The 14,990-nt window shown below is 29.9% G+C and overlaps 2 protein-coding genes across 2 annotated transcripts in view; both read left to right on the plus strand.

The window, feature by feature from the left end:
• Window positions 1-14,249, plus strand: part of LOC132747327 (uncharacterized) — a 92,032-nt gene extending 77,783 nt beyond the window's left edge. Inside the window, exon 7 of the mRNA XM_060736678.1 lies at window positions 13,458-14,249. The gene's annotated coding sequence lies outside the window, so the exon portion shown is untranslated. The remainder of the gene's footprint in view (window positions 1-13,457) is intronic.
• LOC132747328 (uncharacterized) lies at window positions 646-13,498 on the plus strand. Its single transcript, XM_060736679.1, has 5 exons — window positions 646-1,005; window positions 2,082-2,240; window positions 3,017-3,308; window positions 9,228-11,543; window positions 13,458-13,498. The coding sequence occupies exons 1-5, from the start codon at window positions 646-648 to the stop codon at window positions 13,496-13,498; spliced, it is 3,168 nt and encodes a 1,055-aa protein (XP_060592662.1).
• Window positions 14,250-14,990: the final 741 nt, after the last annotated feature.

Here is a 14,990-nt window from a genome sequence, read left to right on the forward strand (position 1 = left end):
TTGTTACGATGTCACTTAATAATAAATTACTTATTTAATGTCATTCAATTGAACCCGCTGGAACGCATCAAGGCTATAGAAGATGATTACACTACTATGACTTAGTTTCGTCAGCTAATTAAATGTATCAGTAACGTTAACCAATATATAAGTAGCAAAGGTAAGTGTGCATTTTACTTAGCATAAAAAAAACAACAAAATTTGAAAATCTTGCAGGCTCGTTTGATTGAGTCTGTTCATGCATGGACGGCATAAGAAAATATATAAGTATTTTTTTGAAAACCTTTGCTGTGGTAATCGTCGTGTGAAAAGTGACGCCATTATCTATTAGTAAAATAATCTTTCTTGAAATATAAAAATGTGTTTAAGCTTTTTGTCCTTTTCAGGTTAAACCCAGAACTTCAAGACACGACAATACTTATAATTGTTGAGTGCAAAACACAATGGCTTCATATAGCCCTAAACTGTTAGAAAAGAAATACAATAACTGGGTTAAAGCTCAGTTAGCTGTCTTGTTTACTAAAGATGGTCTTGAACCTTTTGTTTGTAATGAAATTCAACAATTTCAAACAGGAATGCTTAGATGATATTTGCTACAACAATGGAATTTTTTAGTGGGACTATATGCTCGGGTTCAGCACGGAAATGTTGTTAAGTGTTCCTACAAAAGGTATATGTATTGTCGGGAAGGGACAATGCAGTTTTCACAGAAATTCAAATTACATCCTAGCCGGCTGTCCAAATAGGATTTGCCATAATTTCAAATCAGGAATACAGAAAGCTCATAGGTACTCTGGTCCATCATACAAAAACACTGATGCTACCCAGTGGTGCAGTAATTCATGGGAAGTGGCTAAATGCTTCATGCCCACAGATGGGTATAAAGATAAAGCATCTGCAGCAGAAACAGACTTCAACGGTATAATCAGCGTTATCCTAAATTACAAAGACTTCAAGGGGAAAGTATATGAAAACCTCAATAATAAGATGAATATATTTGAAGAGGTAAACAATATTTAGGAACCATTTATAAAGACTTACGTTAAGTCCTTAGTTAGCTAAACAACATTATATATTTCAATGATCATAGGTATAATACAACAAATAGTATCAAATATATGATACACATTCCATTGTTTTTAATTATGCTTTTTTAATTGTTGAAAAAAAACATTGGTAAAGTTCAGAAAGAGGGTAGGTAGTGGGGTGGTGAAGAACTTTTTATGCATTTTAATTGATTATTAATATATTAGGAAGTTAACACATACTTTAACAGAAGTATTTACAATCAAGTGCCCAGAGTCATTCTGAAAGTATTTCATAATAAGAAAATCTAATTGGAGAATAGTTGACTTTTTAACATCATATATATATATATATATATATATATATATATATATATATATATATATATACATATATATATATATATATATATATATATATATTATATATATATATATATATATATATATATAGAAATAATCTTTAGAAGGCATCTCCGCCTTATCTGTTATATATTATGGCTCATTGCACATTTTATTTTCATTTAAAAAACAACAACAAATAAACAAACAAAAAACGAAAACTCAGAAAAATCCTTGTCTACCTGCAGCACTCCTACATTTCTCACAGTCTTAAATTTCAGTTTAAACCCTATACACGTAATTGTTATGACGTGTGCATGACATAATGTCGGGGTTTGTATTATTATTCATTATTTGAAATTATATCTGATGAAATTCCTGATTTTGAAACAATTTATGTTGATTTTATTGTCATACTTGTAAATAAGAGGGATACTAGTGCGAAAAAATTCAAAGCGATTAATACCCCGGTTTTGTTTGACAGTGGCCCTTTGCATACAGCAGTTGTAAAAATGCAACCGTCAGACCACTTCCTTAGTTATAATTTTTTAAGTCAACATACTCTTTTTGTGTTTATTATACATTTTATATACATGTAGTTGTAAGTATTGTTTTCTAATTTAACAGAACATTTTTCAGTTAAGAGTATAGTTTGTGATCAATTTATAGGTTTTAAGTAAAAGTAAATAGGAATTTGTATTCCATTTTGACCAGGCAAGAGAAATTGGAAAAAATGTGCGACATTCTTCCTCGCTTGAAGTAGAGGATTCAGATCTTCAGAAATACTTTCAACTTTTACAGAAATTACTTTCTGATCCCGTATATTTAGCTACAGACACGCATGCACAGAATGCTAAACAGAAACTTACAGAGGTAAACATTTGAATACGCTAAACATTTCATTGTAAGGCTAGTGTATTTAGAATGATTAGTAATAAGTGTAATCTAAGTACAAGTGTATAAGTTCAATTAAATACTTTTATTAGATTTTTTGAGAAGCACATCATGTTGTTTCCATGATAGAAATGCACCGTTTACCTTAAGTTATTGAAGAATGTCAGAAGTGTTGTAACCCAGAATGCCTCTGGCATTTACAGAACATGAGCATTGTACGCAAACATAATAAACTATTCAGGAACAAAATAGTAGAATGTTATAAAAGTGAACCGTTTTGCAATGGCTTGTATGCAAATGTACAAACATTTTTTTTCATTTTTTAAAACAACGAAGGACTTCTCAAATACGAAAGATTCATTTTTTGGTCATTTTGTTCATTTTCACGCATAATATAAATTTATAATTTATATAATTTAAAAAAAATATATTGTCAGAATATTCAAACAAATACACGGTTATAAGTGGTTTATGCTGAAGATTCGTACTAATTTTCAAAATGTTTGTTTGTAAGCAAAGTTACGGGCAAATTTAAAATATATGTTTAATCCGTAAACCTGGTAACAATTATATGCTGGTAATGACTCGTATCATTATTTTGATCAGTATACGATTTACATACAGTGATTAACAACATTGCACAGGTATTTGTTACGTAGATACAAATTATCTTTGAAATGTACACTTCATAATAAACTGATATCAAATTCTGATGTATATTGATATATTGTATATATTTTATGGTATAATAACAGTTAGAAAATGACACTCTAGTCATTGGCAAAGATGATGTAAAGAAAGCACTAGACGATGCGGCAAAAGCAGTTATGGACAAGATGAAAGCTGGATTAGATGAGCAATATGACAGAATTAAACTAGATATAATAAAAAGAAAACAAGAATTTGAATCACAAACTGCCGAACTGCTGAAAAGACTGAATGAAGAAGGTGATAAAGAACGGACACAACTGACTGAGACGTTACAAAAAGTAATAAAGTCAGCAAGCAAAGACAAGAAAAAAGAAGAATATATTGAATATAAACAAAGTAAGTGATAAAAGATTACTCATTTATGTACTGTCACCTCATAAAATATAACTATTGAAACCCCAGCTTTGCAGTACATGATGTTCTAAGATCATCGATTCATTTTTGGATCCTATGCTATCATTAAGTTATTCTCATTATTTCTTTCCTGATTCCTAAAATCTGTATCAAATACATATTGCACTCAATCAAGCCTTCCTTTCATTTTCTGAGTCCAAACTGAATCCATATCAAATCCATTTTGTACATCGTGTCTAGCCCCGTTTACATTTTCCGAGAACAATAAGTCTATATAAAATCCATAATGGACTCACAGTGACTGCATTTGTAATATACATTTATGTAAATTAAATACTAAAATATATTAATTATTAATTGTTGATCCTAGGTGTTATCTTTAATCAAATATACTTTTTCCTCAGAAACATAATTGGTAAAATTAAAAGAGTTTGTCACACATTGTTGAGTATCATACTGATTCTAGCAAATATATTTTAACATAAGCGACTAAAGATTAACAGACCCAATACAGGGAAACAGGGCCAATGCAGAAAACAGCAAGGCCATTGTGTAAACGAAGTAATTTGATTGGTTAAGAATTATAGCCGATACGTAAGCGTTGATACGAATTTAAAAATAAGAGCCGCAATAATTCTGTTGGTATTTAAAAGTCTTAAGCCAAATAACACGGGAAATACAAAATACCCATATCAATAATACTTACGTTTATACGCAACATTGTATAATAAAGTTATGATTGTATATGGCATCATTTTTGTGAATAATCTTTTAAACTTCAAATGTATCCTCATCACTTGTTTAAACCTTTTGAAAGCAATGTATCTCAGGTATTCGATCTAAGCCTTTCATGAGCGCCTTTTGTTAAATACTTACGCTATGAATAGTACAAGTGTAGTTAGCGGCCAACAGCCTTTCAAAAACTGCGCCTCTTGACACCTAATCAAAACAGAAGTACAGGGTACTAAAGACACCATTTAAAGTCACGACTTGCCTCTAGATGGTAAAATAAAAAAAATTACTGACAACTAAATTCAAGAAAGAATGTTGACATATGCGTGAAATACATCGTGTTTCTTCTTTCGTTACTGATACAGTAGCCAATATTAAAACATTTAAATGGTCACGTATCAAAACAGTGGTTTTGAAAAAATTCCGGTATTCGGTACGCATCAATGTTCGTAAATGAGTAGGCCCTAATCGTATTTCAAGCTAAAGTTTTAATCTATATGTTGGTCTATAGGCACTTAGTTTCGGGATAAAAATCCTTTTGAAAAGTTTGTAGAACTCAAATTTAATTGAATGTAACAGTTTGTAGATGTCTCTTTTCTAAAACCTTCATTTTTCCAATGTTACTTAAGTTTTTAATTCGTCTTGTACAATTACGTAGAATGAATGAATGAATGAATGAATGAATGAATGAATGAATGAATGAATGAATGAATGAATGAATGAATGAATGAATGAATGAATGAATGAATGAATGAATGATGAATGAATTGAATGAATGAAATGAATGAATGAATGAAATGAATGAATGAATGAATGAATGAATGAATGAATGAATGAATGAATGAATGAATGAATGAATGAATGAATGAATGAATGATGAATGAATGAATGAATGAATGAATGAATGAATGAATGAATGAATGAATGAATGAATGAATGAATGAATGAATGAATGAATGAATGAATGAATGATATGAATGAATGAATGAATGAATGAATGAATGAATGAATGAATGAATGAAATGAATGAATGAATGAATTTAAATACAGAAACCAATAAGTAGGTACGATTACTAAAGAGGTACATCTATTTGAAATAAAGGGACTTAAAATATTTTTTCGAGATTTATGTTCAATTTTAATTATAACCAATAACTTGAGTTTTGAAATTAAAGATCATTCGCTCTCTCTGTATTCAAAGAATTATTATTTAAATTATAAAAAGTGACACAAAAATGAAAAGCGTTGCAACATTTGTCACTCAAATCGAGCTTAGAAATACACAACAAAACTATTTTAATTTTATTTCTATTTCATTTTTATTTATATTATTATTCATAAAAAATGACAATATTTGTATCTGAAAGCAATTTGCGAGAATTAATAACTACGGTAAATTAAATTATTCGCGCATATACCTTGCAAAAGAAATATATCCGTAACAGAAACAATATAGTGTAGTAAATTGCGAAAAATGTTTTTTTTTTGTATTAAAGTTTTTTTTTTAACAGAAAATAAACATTTTAACCTCTGCATCATTCGTATTCTTATTATTATCTGTTTTTGAAGGATACCAAAAAAAACTTCGACATAAGAACACCGACTTTTTATGTGTGTACAATTTTTATGTTTTTCTTCTTCTTTTTTTTCCATTTTATTATTTTTTAGTAGTTTCACTTTATTTATTTTATTTTGTTTTTTTAACGTCGTCTTAAAATATTAAAAGTAAGTTCTCCGCGGTGATCGCCGACAAATATCATATGAAACATGGGAAAATCCTGTGTTCAAGAATTAAGTTTTGGAAGATTCAAAATCATTTGTTATGTTTAAATTTTAGCAGTATTGCATGCGTAGAATATTTAAGACATCTATATACTGAGTATATTAACATTATAAAATAAATATCAAATCTAACACGTACAAAGTAATCTCCCTTTTTAATGTTATGACATTTTGGCCGGAATTGAAGGGAGGCTACACCTTACAGATTATGTGAAAGATCAATATCATCTAATAATAATAATAATGATAATAATAATAATTTTAATTATTATTATTATTATAAAAATCAAACGCGCGTATATTGGCTATATGCACCTTTCAGGTGTTTAATGCTTAATAAATGTTGTTGTTGTTGTTGTTGTTGTTGTTGTATACATGAAAAAGTTCTAACATTAACAAAATAAGTAATTACAAAAGACCACTCAATGGTCATAGCGGTAATATTATTAATATGTGCCTTTTCGTACAAACTTCTAACAGATTTCGGCGGTTAGCCCTTTTAAACTGAAGAAGGTTCAATGCCGACAATTTAACTATGAACTTTTTAAAGTAAATGTGTATTTTATAAAATAGCAGGCTTAAAATAATAAGATGCGTAAATTATATAAATAGAAGCTATTGTACTTGTATATGTCTTCCTTTTCGTCCGTTTTAATATGCTTCACAGTGACTAATTATTTATGTCTTTGCAATCGTAATTGAAGGGTAGATATGTTTATCAAATGTATCATCAACTCCTTTGCATTACACGATGAACAATCTAAAAATACATATGCGTCATTATACGTATATAAGTATTATAAGTATTTTTAAATTACTTGAAATAATACGCAACGTTAATGGCGTCAAACTGTAATATTTTGTTTTCTTGATAGATCCTTTTCATTTATTTAACTTTTTTTGTCTTAAAGATATCTGACTAAAGCTTGCTTCACTTGTTATATAATATATACATATAGTGTTATTTTGACATTATATCAAAATTTGAATATTTTTGTTGATGGACCAAAAACGTACCGAGCCCTTTATGTATTTTAGACATTTGAACCTTTGTGGAATTCTTCATAAATTTTCCTTAACGCAGCAGTTTTTACCTTAAAGTTTTTGATCATATAATAAAAAATTTTCAGCTGAGCAATTGAGGTTACTTAATGCGTCTCCTTTGTGTCCGGATTTAAAAAAATAAACAAAAGGAATGTTCGCCACTTAGAATTCCTGGTGGTGGTACATAAACTTAAAAGGCAGAGACGCTTATCACAACTTAACACATCTATGGGGAAAAACACTCCAGAGTCGTGGGTCCTTTTATAATTAACAATAATTATTTTGTTATAATGCTTCTGAAAACCCTACTTTAAGTCAATTTATCATGTAATTAGGTCTTTGACGCTTTGGATTTTGAATAAAGTATTCATAAACAAAGTTAAATAAAAAATTGTTTTTATTTCTAATTCTATAAAATAAAATGACATTTTTGACTACAAATATGTTTAGTGCTTTTGTTGTTGTTTTAACTACATTAAATGTAATATTAATTGAAGACGCGTCTCTAGAGAATAAAGCAAACAAAGTCAAATTAAATGCAAATGGAATTTTCGCTTAAAGATGGGTCCGCTTGAAACAGCTTATGCACTTTATTTTGCAATCAGGGTTATTCCGAATTGAAATTTAATAATAGTTGTGATTAGTCATAATTTAAACATTTATTTCGGAAAGACGAAGACATGATAAATTTGCAAATTATCTTAGGTTCGCCTTACACCCGTTTGGGACAATACGACCCTTTGCATGGAATGGCAGTAACGTGTAACATTCCAGCGTCCAGTATTGGAACATACAGGATGGTCATGGGGTACAAATTAAAGGGACTCCACTGAGGTTTTTTGAAGTGAAAAGACCGAAAATATTTTTTCAAGACTTTAGTATAACTAGATGTATGTCAAGACCAATAACTCATGTACAAAATTTCAGATCATTCGCTCACTCTGTTTCCCAGAAATAATCAATTTTATTGTGCAAATTGGCTTAATGAATGAAAACCGTTTAAATGCTTTTCACTCAAATAGGCCAAAAATCGCATAAAAATAGATTAACAATTTAATACCGTGTAAATTTATACATCATCTATTGCTTGGTTTCAAATTTAAATGTACCAGTTTATTTAAGAAAGAATTTGAAAATTCATTATTTTAGGCTATTGGACCTCAGTGGAGATCCTTTAAAGCAATGATTGGATGTTCATAATTAATGCAGAATTATATGTTTTATTGTTATATAACGTCTACCTGTATGTGCTAGGATTGTCATGTATATAATCTATTAAGATTTACGGAGTTTCCACTTGTCTGTGGTTTACCTAAATAACCACGGTGGGAGACCAGTTTTTCCCTCGTTAATAAACGGGTCATCTATAAATAGTTCAACATCATCGTAATAAAGCGTAATAAAGATGTTAACCATATATCGATATAGCATCACCCTTATAGAAATGACATCAATATATTTCAAAAACATTACACCAATTCCATATAAAATTAGAAATCAACAAATATCTACTTGTAAAAACAAACGCACCATATATATAAGCCGCATCACTTTATATGAAAACGACATAACTATATATATCAAAACCGCTTCAAAACCGCAGTCCAAACCACATCAGTATACATGTATATGAAAACAACATCACAATAAATAAGAAACACAGCACTGTCTATCAAAATCACCATATTTGAAAACGACATCACCATTTCTCAAAATTACAGCACTTTTTTAAAGTGTGTATATAAGACAGCTATGGCGTTCCATAAATAATTCCATTGACACACGTCAGCTGTACTAATAATAGCTTATAATGTTTATTACAGTAAAGCCAGTGCAAAGTTTATTTAGGTGCACTTCAAATTTAGTAATGACCGAGGCAACCTAAAGTTCATTTTTATAGAAAGATTGAATAAAGTAAAATATTAAGTGAGATGCTCAGTGAATACTTCAAAAAGGTATACTTGCGACATTTTGTGTGAATTTCAGTAACATTTTTTGTATAAGTTAATAAAAAGTTGTGTTCGTCTGCTTTTTTAGTTGAAAAAAAGGCAGACGAATACAGTTTGTATCAGTTTTTACATTATTTTGTATGTCCGATTTATTTGAATACAACGTATTGTTAAGGAATAGTAAAAAAATAATTCATATATTTTATTTCTTAGCGATTCTTTTTCGGTTTCCTTCTTTTTTATTAATGAGACATATTACTTTATAAAACATGTATACACACTGACACCATTAGAATAAATGAAAGCATATCAATGTTTCTTTTTTTTTCGTTGTTTTTTTTTTATTTCGATACGTGAATGAATTATAATAATATTTCAATTATTTCTATTGCAGAACTGAAGGATGAGCTTATTACATGGTACAAAACCAATCAGAGTACAGTTCCTCTTTCACCACTCACAGATGCTTTCCCTACACCTCTAGCCGGGTTCTACATTATGCCAGAAATTGACAAACAGACGTATCAACCAGATGGAAGGAAAGAAACAACTAGAGTCAAGTCGTTACAGGACCTGTTTACATCTCCAAGGGAAATATATTTATCAGCAGTCGCCGGATTTGGAAAAACAGCGTTTTCAAAATATCTTGCCTTGACATGGTGTCAAGCTCATCAAAAGGATGGGAATTATGGGCATTTTAAAGAAGGAGAGTTAAAGGCATTATCTGGCTTTGAGTTTTTATTTCTAGTGCTATTGAGAGATTCAGCTAAAGTTTGTGATGTTGACGACATGATTGAACAACAAGTCATACAGTACCTTCCTTGCTCATCTTCAATGCCAAAAGGTATATTAAAGGACATTCTACATGATGAAAAATGTCTTGTGATATTAGATGGACTTGATGAATGGACACATCCTGACAATGATTGTACAAGAGTTCCTAAAATTATTCCACATCGATATGCACGTGAAAAGTGTGTAATCTTGACAACGACCCGCCCATGGAAGTTTGAAATGTCAAACTTGAGTCAAATAGTCGAAACAGTAGAGCTAGTTAAACTAAATAAAGAAAATGCCAGGCAGTTTAAGTGTAATGCCATGAAGTTGTTGAATGTGAACCTTCAAGATGGTGAACTGCAAAATGAAGTTTGTAGATTTGAAGAAGCAATCAGTGACCATGACATTGAAGACATGGAATCCACCCCTCTCCTGTTACTCTATCTTATATGTTTATGGATTGCAAAAATTCCAATAGGAAATTCTGCAGTAGAATTATATACAGGCATTATTCAGCTCCTTCTATTTAGAACAGAAAAGTTACATCGAAAATTTCATTCATCGTGTGAAACATTCCCGAGTAACGTTCCTGAATGTTTCAGAAAACATAAACATTTCTGTAGTTACTACACGTTTCTGTTGACCATTGGGAAACTAGCTTTTTATACATTGTTCAGTAAGAAAAAGGAGCACACATTAGTTTTTGATAGAAATGTTGCTAAAGAATATATTAACCAAGAAGATTTGAAATCAAGCTGTCTATCAGGAATACTATCAGAAAGTAAAGTGAAAACATTAGTAAGTGAAAGTTCTAAAATCTCATTTTCTCATAAAACAGTGCAAGAATACTTTTCAGCATTATTTATAAGTTTTCAAAATACAAATGAAGTTCAGAAAATCATCTTAGAAGAGTGCAACTGTTTACAAAATATTCTAGACATGTCAAAAGTGTTTGTCTTTATTAGTGGCATGAACCCTAAATTAATGTCTACAATATCAAGTAATTTAATGCCTGTGATAAACAATAATGACAAAATAAGCAAATACAGAACGTTGGCAGATTATGATTACATGTACAAAAAGCCATTAAAAGACATTCAAGACATGTGCATTTCTTGTAGCAAAGAAGGAAAGGAAAACAAAGATATCAACTTGTGTTTGCAAGATTTCATCATTAATGTAAAATGTCATAAAGAAAGCTACTTCAAACAATTACAACATATTTGTTCTCAAAATAAAAAAAACATAAAATCTATAAGAATACTTAATACAAATATTTGTACTCTACAGGAAATTATCAATTTGTTAACACTTTCTCACCTTCCACATATAGAGAAATTATGCTATAGAGGTAAACTTGAAGATGAGGATATAATTAAGTTGTTATTGAACCCTTTAAGGTGTTTACTTGTGATGTCATGTGAATGGAAAAATCATAAGTTTGTAGGAAGACGTTGCCGGCTGTCTGCAGAGATAAATGGAAGACTGGTAAAATTACAACACCTGGAGTGTTTATATATAGACGGTTTCACTATGACCCACGAGGTAATGGAGACATTGTTAAATTTCCTCACTAGTAAAAAATCAATGAAAGAAATAAAATTGTACAGTTTATACTGTAGTGATCATGATACTTCATGTAGGGGATTCAACCTTGACCTGTCTCAACATTCACAACTAAGAAATTTAGGATTGAGCTATATACCTGTGTCACAATTAAACATGGATGTATCGTTGTTAGAGAAATGTGTTGTAAGGAAATTATATAAACCTGGTGTTGTGTCATCTTATCTCAGTCAACTACAAGCAGCCAGTAAACTACAAACATTTGTGTGTAGTGATCTAGAATCTTCCAGTGACATAGAAACAATGTTACAAACATTATCATTGTTATATCATGTGAAATATGTTCAGTTGGCTAGAATCAATCTAGGTGAAAGATCATTAACACTGTCACCTCAAATGATCAATATTGAACTTGTTTTCTTGTATTATATAACAATGTCTTGTTCAGTGTTACATGATCTCATTACTGTTATAAACAAACTACCACATACAGTGACAGTATGTATGGCAGATTGTGATATAAAACCAGAAACAGAATTTGAAAAGTTTAAAACTTTTATAAAACAATCAGACAATTTTATGGTCACCTATGATGGCACCTTGAAGTCTGGAGTTTACAGGTTTGAGTTTAAAACATCAACAGCAAGTACTTAGTAACCTTAAATGAACTTGGAGAAACAATTTATAAATAGATTATGAGACTAATGACAGGTGAAATAGACATCATTTTATTTAATCAATATTCTCAGGTGAATGTTTTATAGTAAGGATATGAATGGAATGAAAAAAACATTTACGTTTTAAACTTTATACATATTTTAGCTAGATATGAAACTAGAGTGCATTTAATAAAAACAGGGAATTATTCTTAATGAACACACAATGGAAGTATCCTCATTGATCTTTTATGTGGAAAGGTTAAAGGTTAGTAGTTTTTACTCTAATATTTTTACTGTGTTTTAGCTAAGATTTTCAAAGTATGCATTTATCTGGATATAATATTTTTAAATTTTTATGCATTTGCAAAAGAATTTATCTAGAATGACAAGAATCTTGCTAAAAGATAGTATATGCTCATACATGAGTAAAACATTTTTTGCAAAAGATTATTTAAATGTATAAAATTCTTACTGAACATGTCTTATTTAAAAATAAAAGAACATATAAACCAGTTTTTTAATGACACTATATATTCATAGAGTGTTTACTTAAAGTGTGTAGAAATTAAAGCATAACATATTTACTTTGTGTAAAGCCATAGCATCTTAATTTTTTTTAAGAGACTATGTGTACCAATTAGTATCACATTTTTGCATGACGGTATATAAGTGGGTTATGTAAAAGACCTAAAGCTAGTGTTCACTCTACACACAATGTAAAACAGTACAGTACTTATAAAATTGAGTACAGCAATTAAAACTTTATTTACAGTGAATATTTTTTTCTTGGTTTCAGTGCATTCAAATAGATAATATGTACATGCACTACTCAAACTGTGACCTGTACTACATACCAAGTAAGTCATCTGTACATGTACCTCTATTTGCTTTAAAACATTTTTGTCCAATAGTAAATAATGTAAAACTGTGACAACACAGTTTATATGCTTTTGCACAATTTTAGCTCGTCTGTTGACAGAAGATAAAGTCGTGTACTTTTGATTGCCATCGTTTTCGTCAAGCAAAACTTTAAGCCAAGTTTAAGGTATCAATATGAAACAATGGAATACTTACTTATCATGACAAGGTGCTATTGTTAGAAAAGGGGCATAACTCTGAAATTTATAAAATTGGAGTAATGCCCTTTTCAACTAAACTTTTATTCAAGAGGTGATTGTAACATAAGTTTTTGGCGCATTGATTGTCCCCGACCTCCCGCAACCCCCCCCCTCACCACCTAACAACACCCTACCTCTAAAACTAATGTTTCATTGTAACATTTTAATATTTGGTATAATTATGCTTTTAATAAAAAATGATACATATAAGTACTAAATATTTATATATAACTTTTTTCGGAGGGATGAAGGAATTTGATTTAAAAACATATACCAAATAGAGTGGGTGAGGGGGGTGGGGCCAAGGGGTAGTGACCAATCAACGCGCCGAATACCTATGGTTTTTAACAGGGTTTTTAAGCATAGGTTCCTGGCTGATTCAGTTAGATATGTAAACACAAAAATTAAATTGTGCTCTATAGTTAGGATATAATAACTGTTTAGGATGCTACGTTTAATGTCTTTTCATCTTGAACATAAATCTTGCAATTTTCTTTATTTCAGAGGATGATTATACCGTGTCTGTATACCAGAAATATCTTTGAAAGTCCACTGGGTTTGTCATGACGGCACAATTTTTGTCTGCGGTGATGAGTGTGATAAATTGGTTTGTTTTAGCATTGTGATAATGATAAACATTTTATGGATGTTACTGATTTGTTAAACAGTTATGATAATGAGACAATCGCATAGATGCCAAAAACTACAATTTGATGCTCTCATTGGATGACAGACCTTGATCTTCAACAAAAATAGAAGCTAATTGAAATGCAAAGTTTAAATTCATCAGTGAATTCCTTGAAATACTACAAAAATGTTAAAAGTAATGAAGTACCTGTGTGGTGTGTTCGGAATTCTTAGTATCAATATAGAATCATAATGGTTATAAATTACCGTAAATTAAAGTTTACACGTTTATGTTATGATATTTTCTATATAAATTTTACTCTGACATACACTAGTGCATTGTATATTGTAAAAGTTTTATCATAAATATTATATAAATATTAATATTTTGTAACTGTCCTGTGAGAGAAACTTGCAGCCTGACCGAGACACAGACACAGTACCTTGGATATAACATTCGTACCTTCGATATAACATTCGTACCTTCGATATAACATTCGTACCTTCGATATAACATTCGTACCTTCGATATAACATTCGTACCTTCGATATAACATTCGTACCTTCGATAAAACATTCTGAAGCACTGCCGTATGAGCTCGCCGATCACTGGCACCTTGCCTTTAGTTCTAGTTTTAGTTCTATACTTGTTATTATAGTAATGACTTATTATAGTAATGACTAATGATATCGGGGATTTTGGAATTTATTGTGATTATAATATTTCTTTCTCCACGAAGCTCATGCATAGACGTGAACAGACATGTTGAATTACAGTCTATCATGAATTAATTGTAAATAATATTACATTCATCATACTATGTACATGTATATAATATAACTTGAAATGTGTTCATCTTTTATGACTGTTATCTCAGGAAAGCAATATTTTGTACAGAATATTATATGTGAGTATATTTCAAAGTTTTATGTTTGAAATGAAAACATCATTGCAACATATCAAATCATGTCACAAGTATAGCTATGCCATTATTGAATGAATTCGAACATAATGTAGCTCTGTTTTATAGTAGTTCAAAGTGTGTGTACGAATTCTTATTTATCATTTATTTATTATTATTATTGTTAACTTTCAAATATATCTCACAGAGTAAAGTGATTAACAAACATTTATATGGTTCAGTTTAAAACAAACGTATTCATTAGAAGTAAAAAAACTGATATTTTATAATTTTTCAATGTTATATATATATTCATTGTTGATAATGTTTATATGTATGCTTATTTAAAACTGTTTGATTTTATTTAATGATAATGTATGTCAATACTTGAAATTGCCATATTAATTAACAAATCTGGCTGCTGAACTACTGCATTACAAAAAATGATTGTAACGGGAGATATATCTCTTTGCTAATTTAGCAATTACCGGTATAGTAACCAGCAACA

The sequence above is a fragment of the Ruditapes philippinarum genome, unplaced genomic scaffold (genome assembly GCF_026571515.1).
Source record: "Ruditapes philippinarum isolate M1 unplaced genomic scaffold, ASM2657151v2 ctg3269_1_1_1_1, whole genome shotgun sequence".
In the NCBI taxonomy this organism is placed as follows: domain Eukaryota; kingdom Metazoa; phylum Mollusca; class Bivalvia; order Venerida; family Veneridae; genus Ruditapes; species Ruditapes philippinarum.

Excerpts from the sequence above, each read along its gene's own strand:
- LOC132747328 (XM_060736679.1), top strand. The coding sequence starts at position 646 with ATGTTGTTAAGTGTTCCTACAAAAGGTATATGTATTGTCGGGAAGGGA. Across the intron at positions 1,006-2,081 it reads AGATGAATATATTTGAAGAG|GCAAGAGAAATTGGAAAAAA; the intron begins GTAAACAATATT and ends CATTTTGACCAG. Across the intron at positions 11,544-13,457 it reads GTTGGCTAGAATCAATCTAG|AGGATGATTATACCGTGTCT; the intron begins GTGAAAGATCAT and ends TCTTTATTTCAG.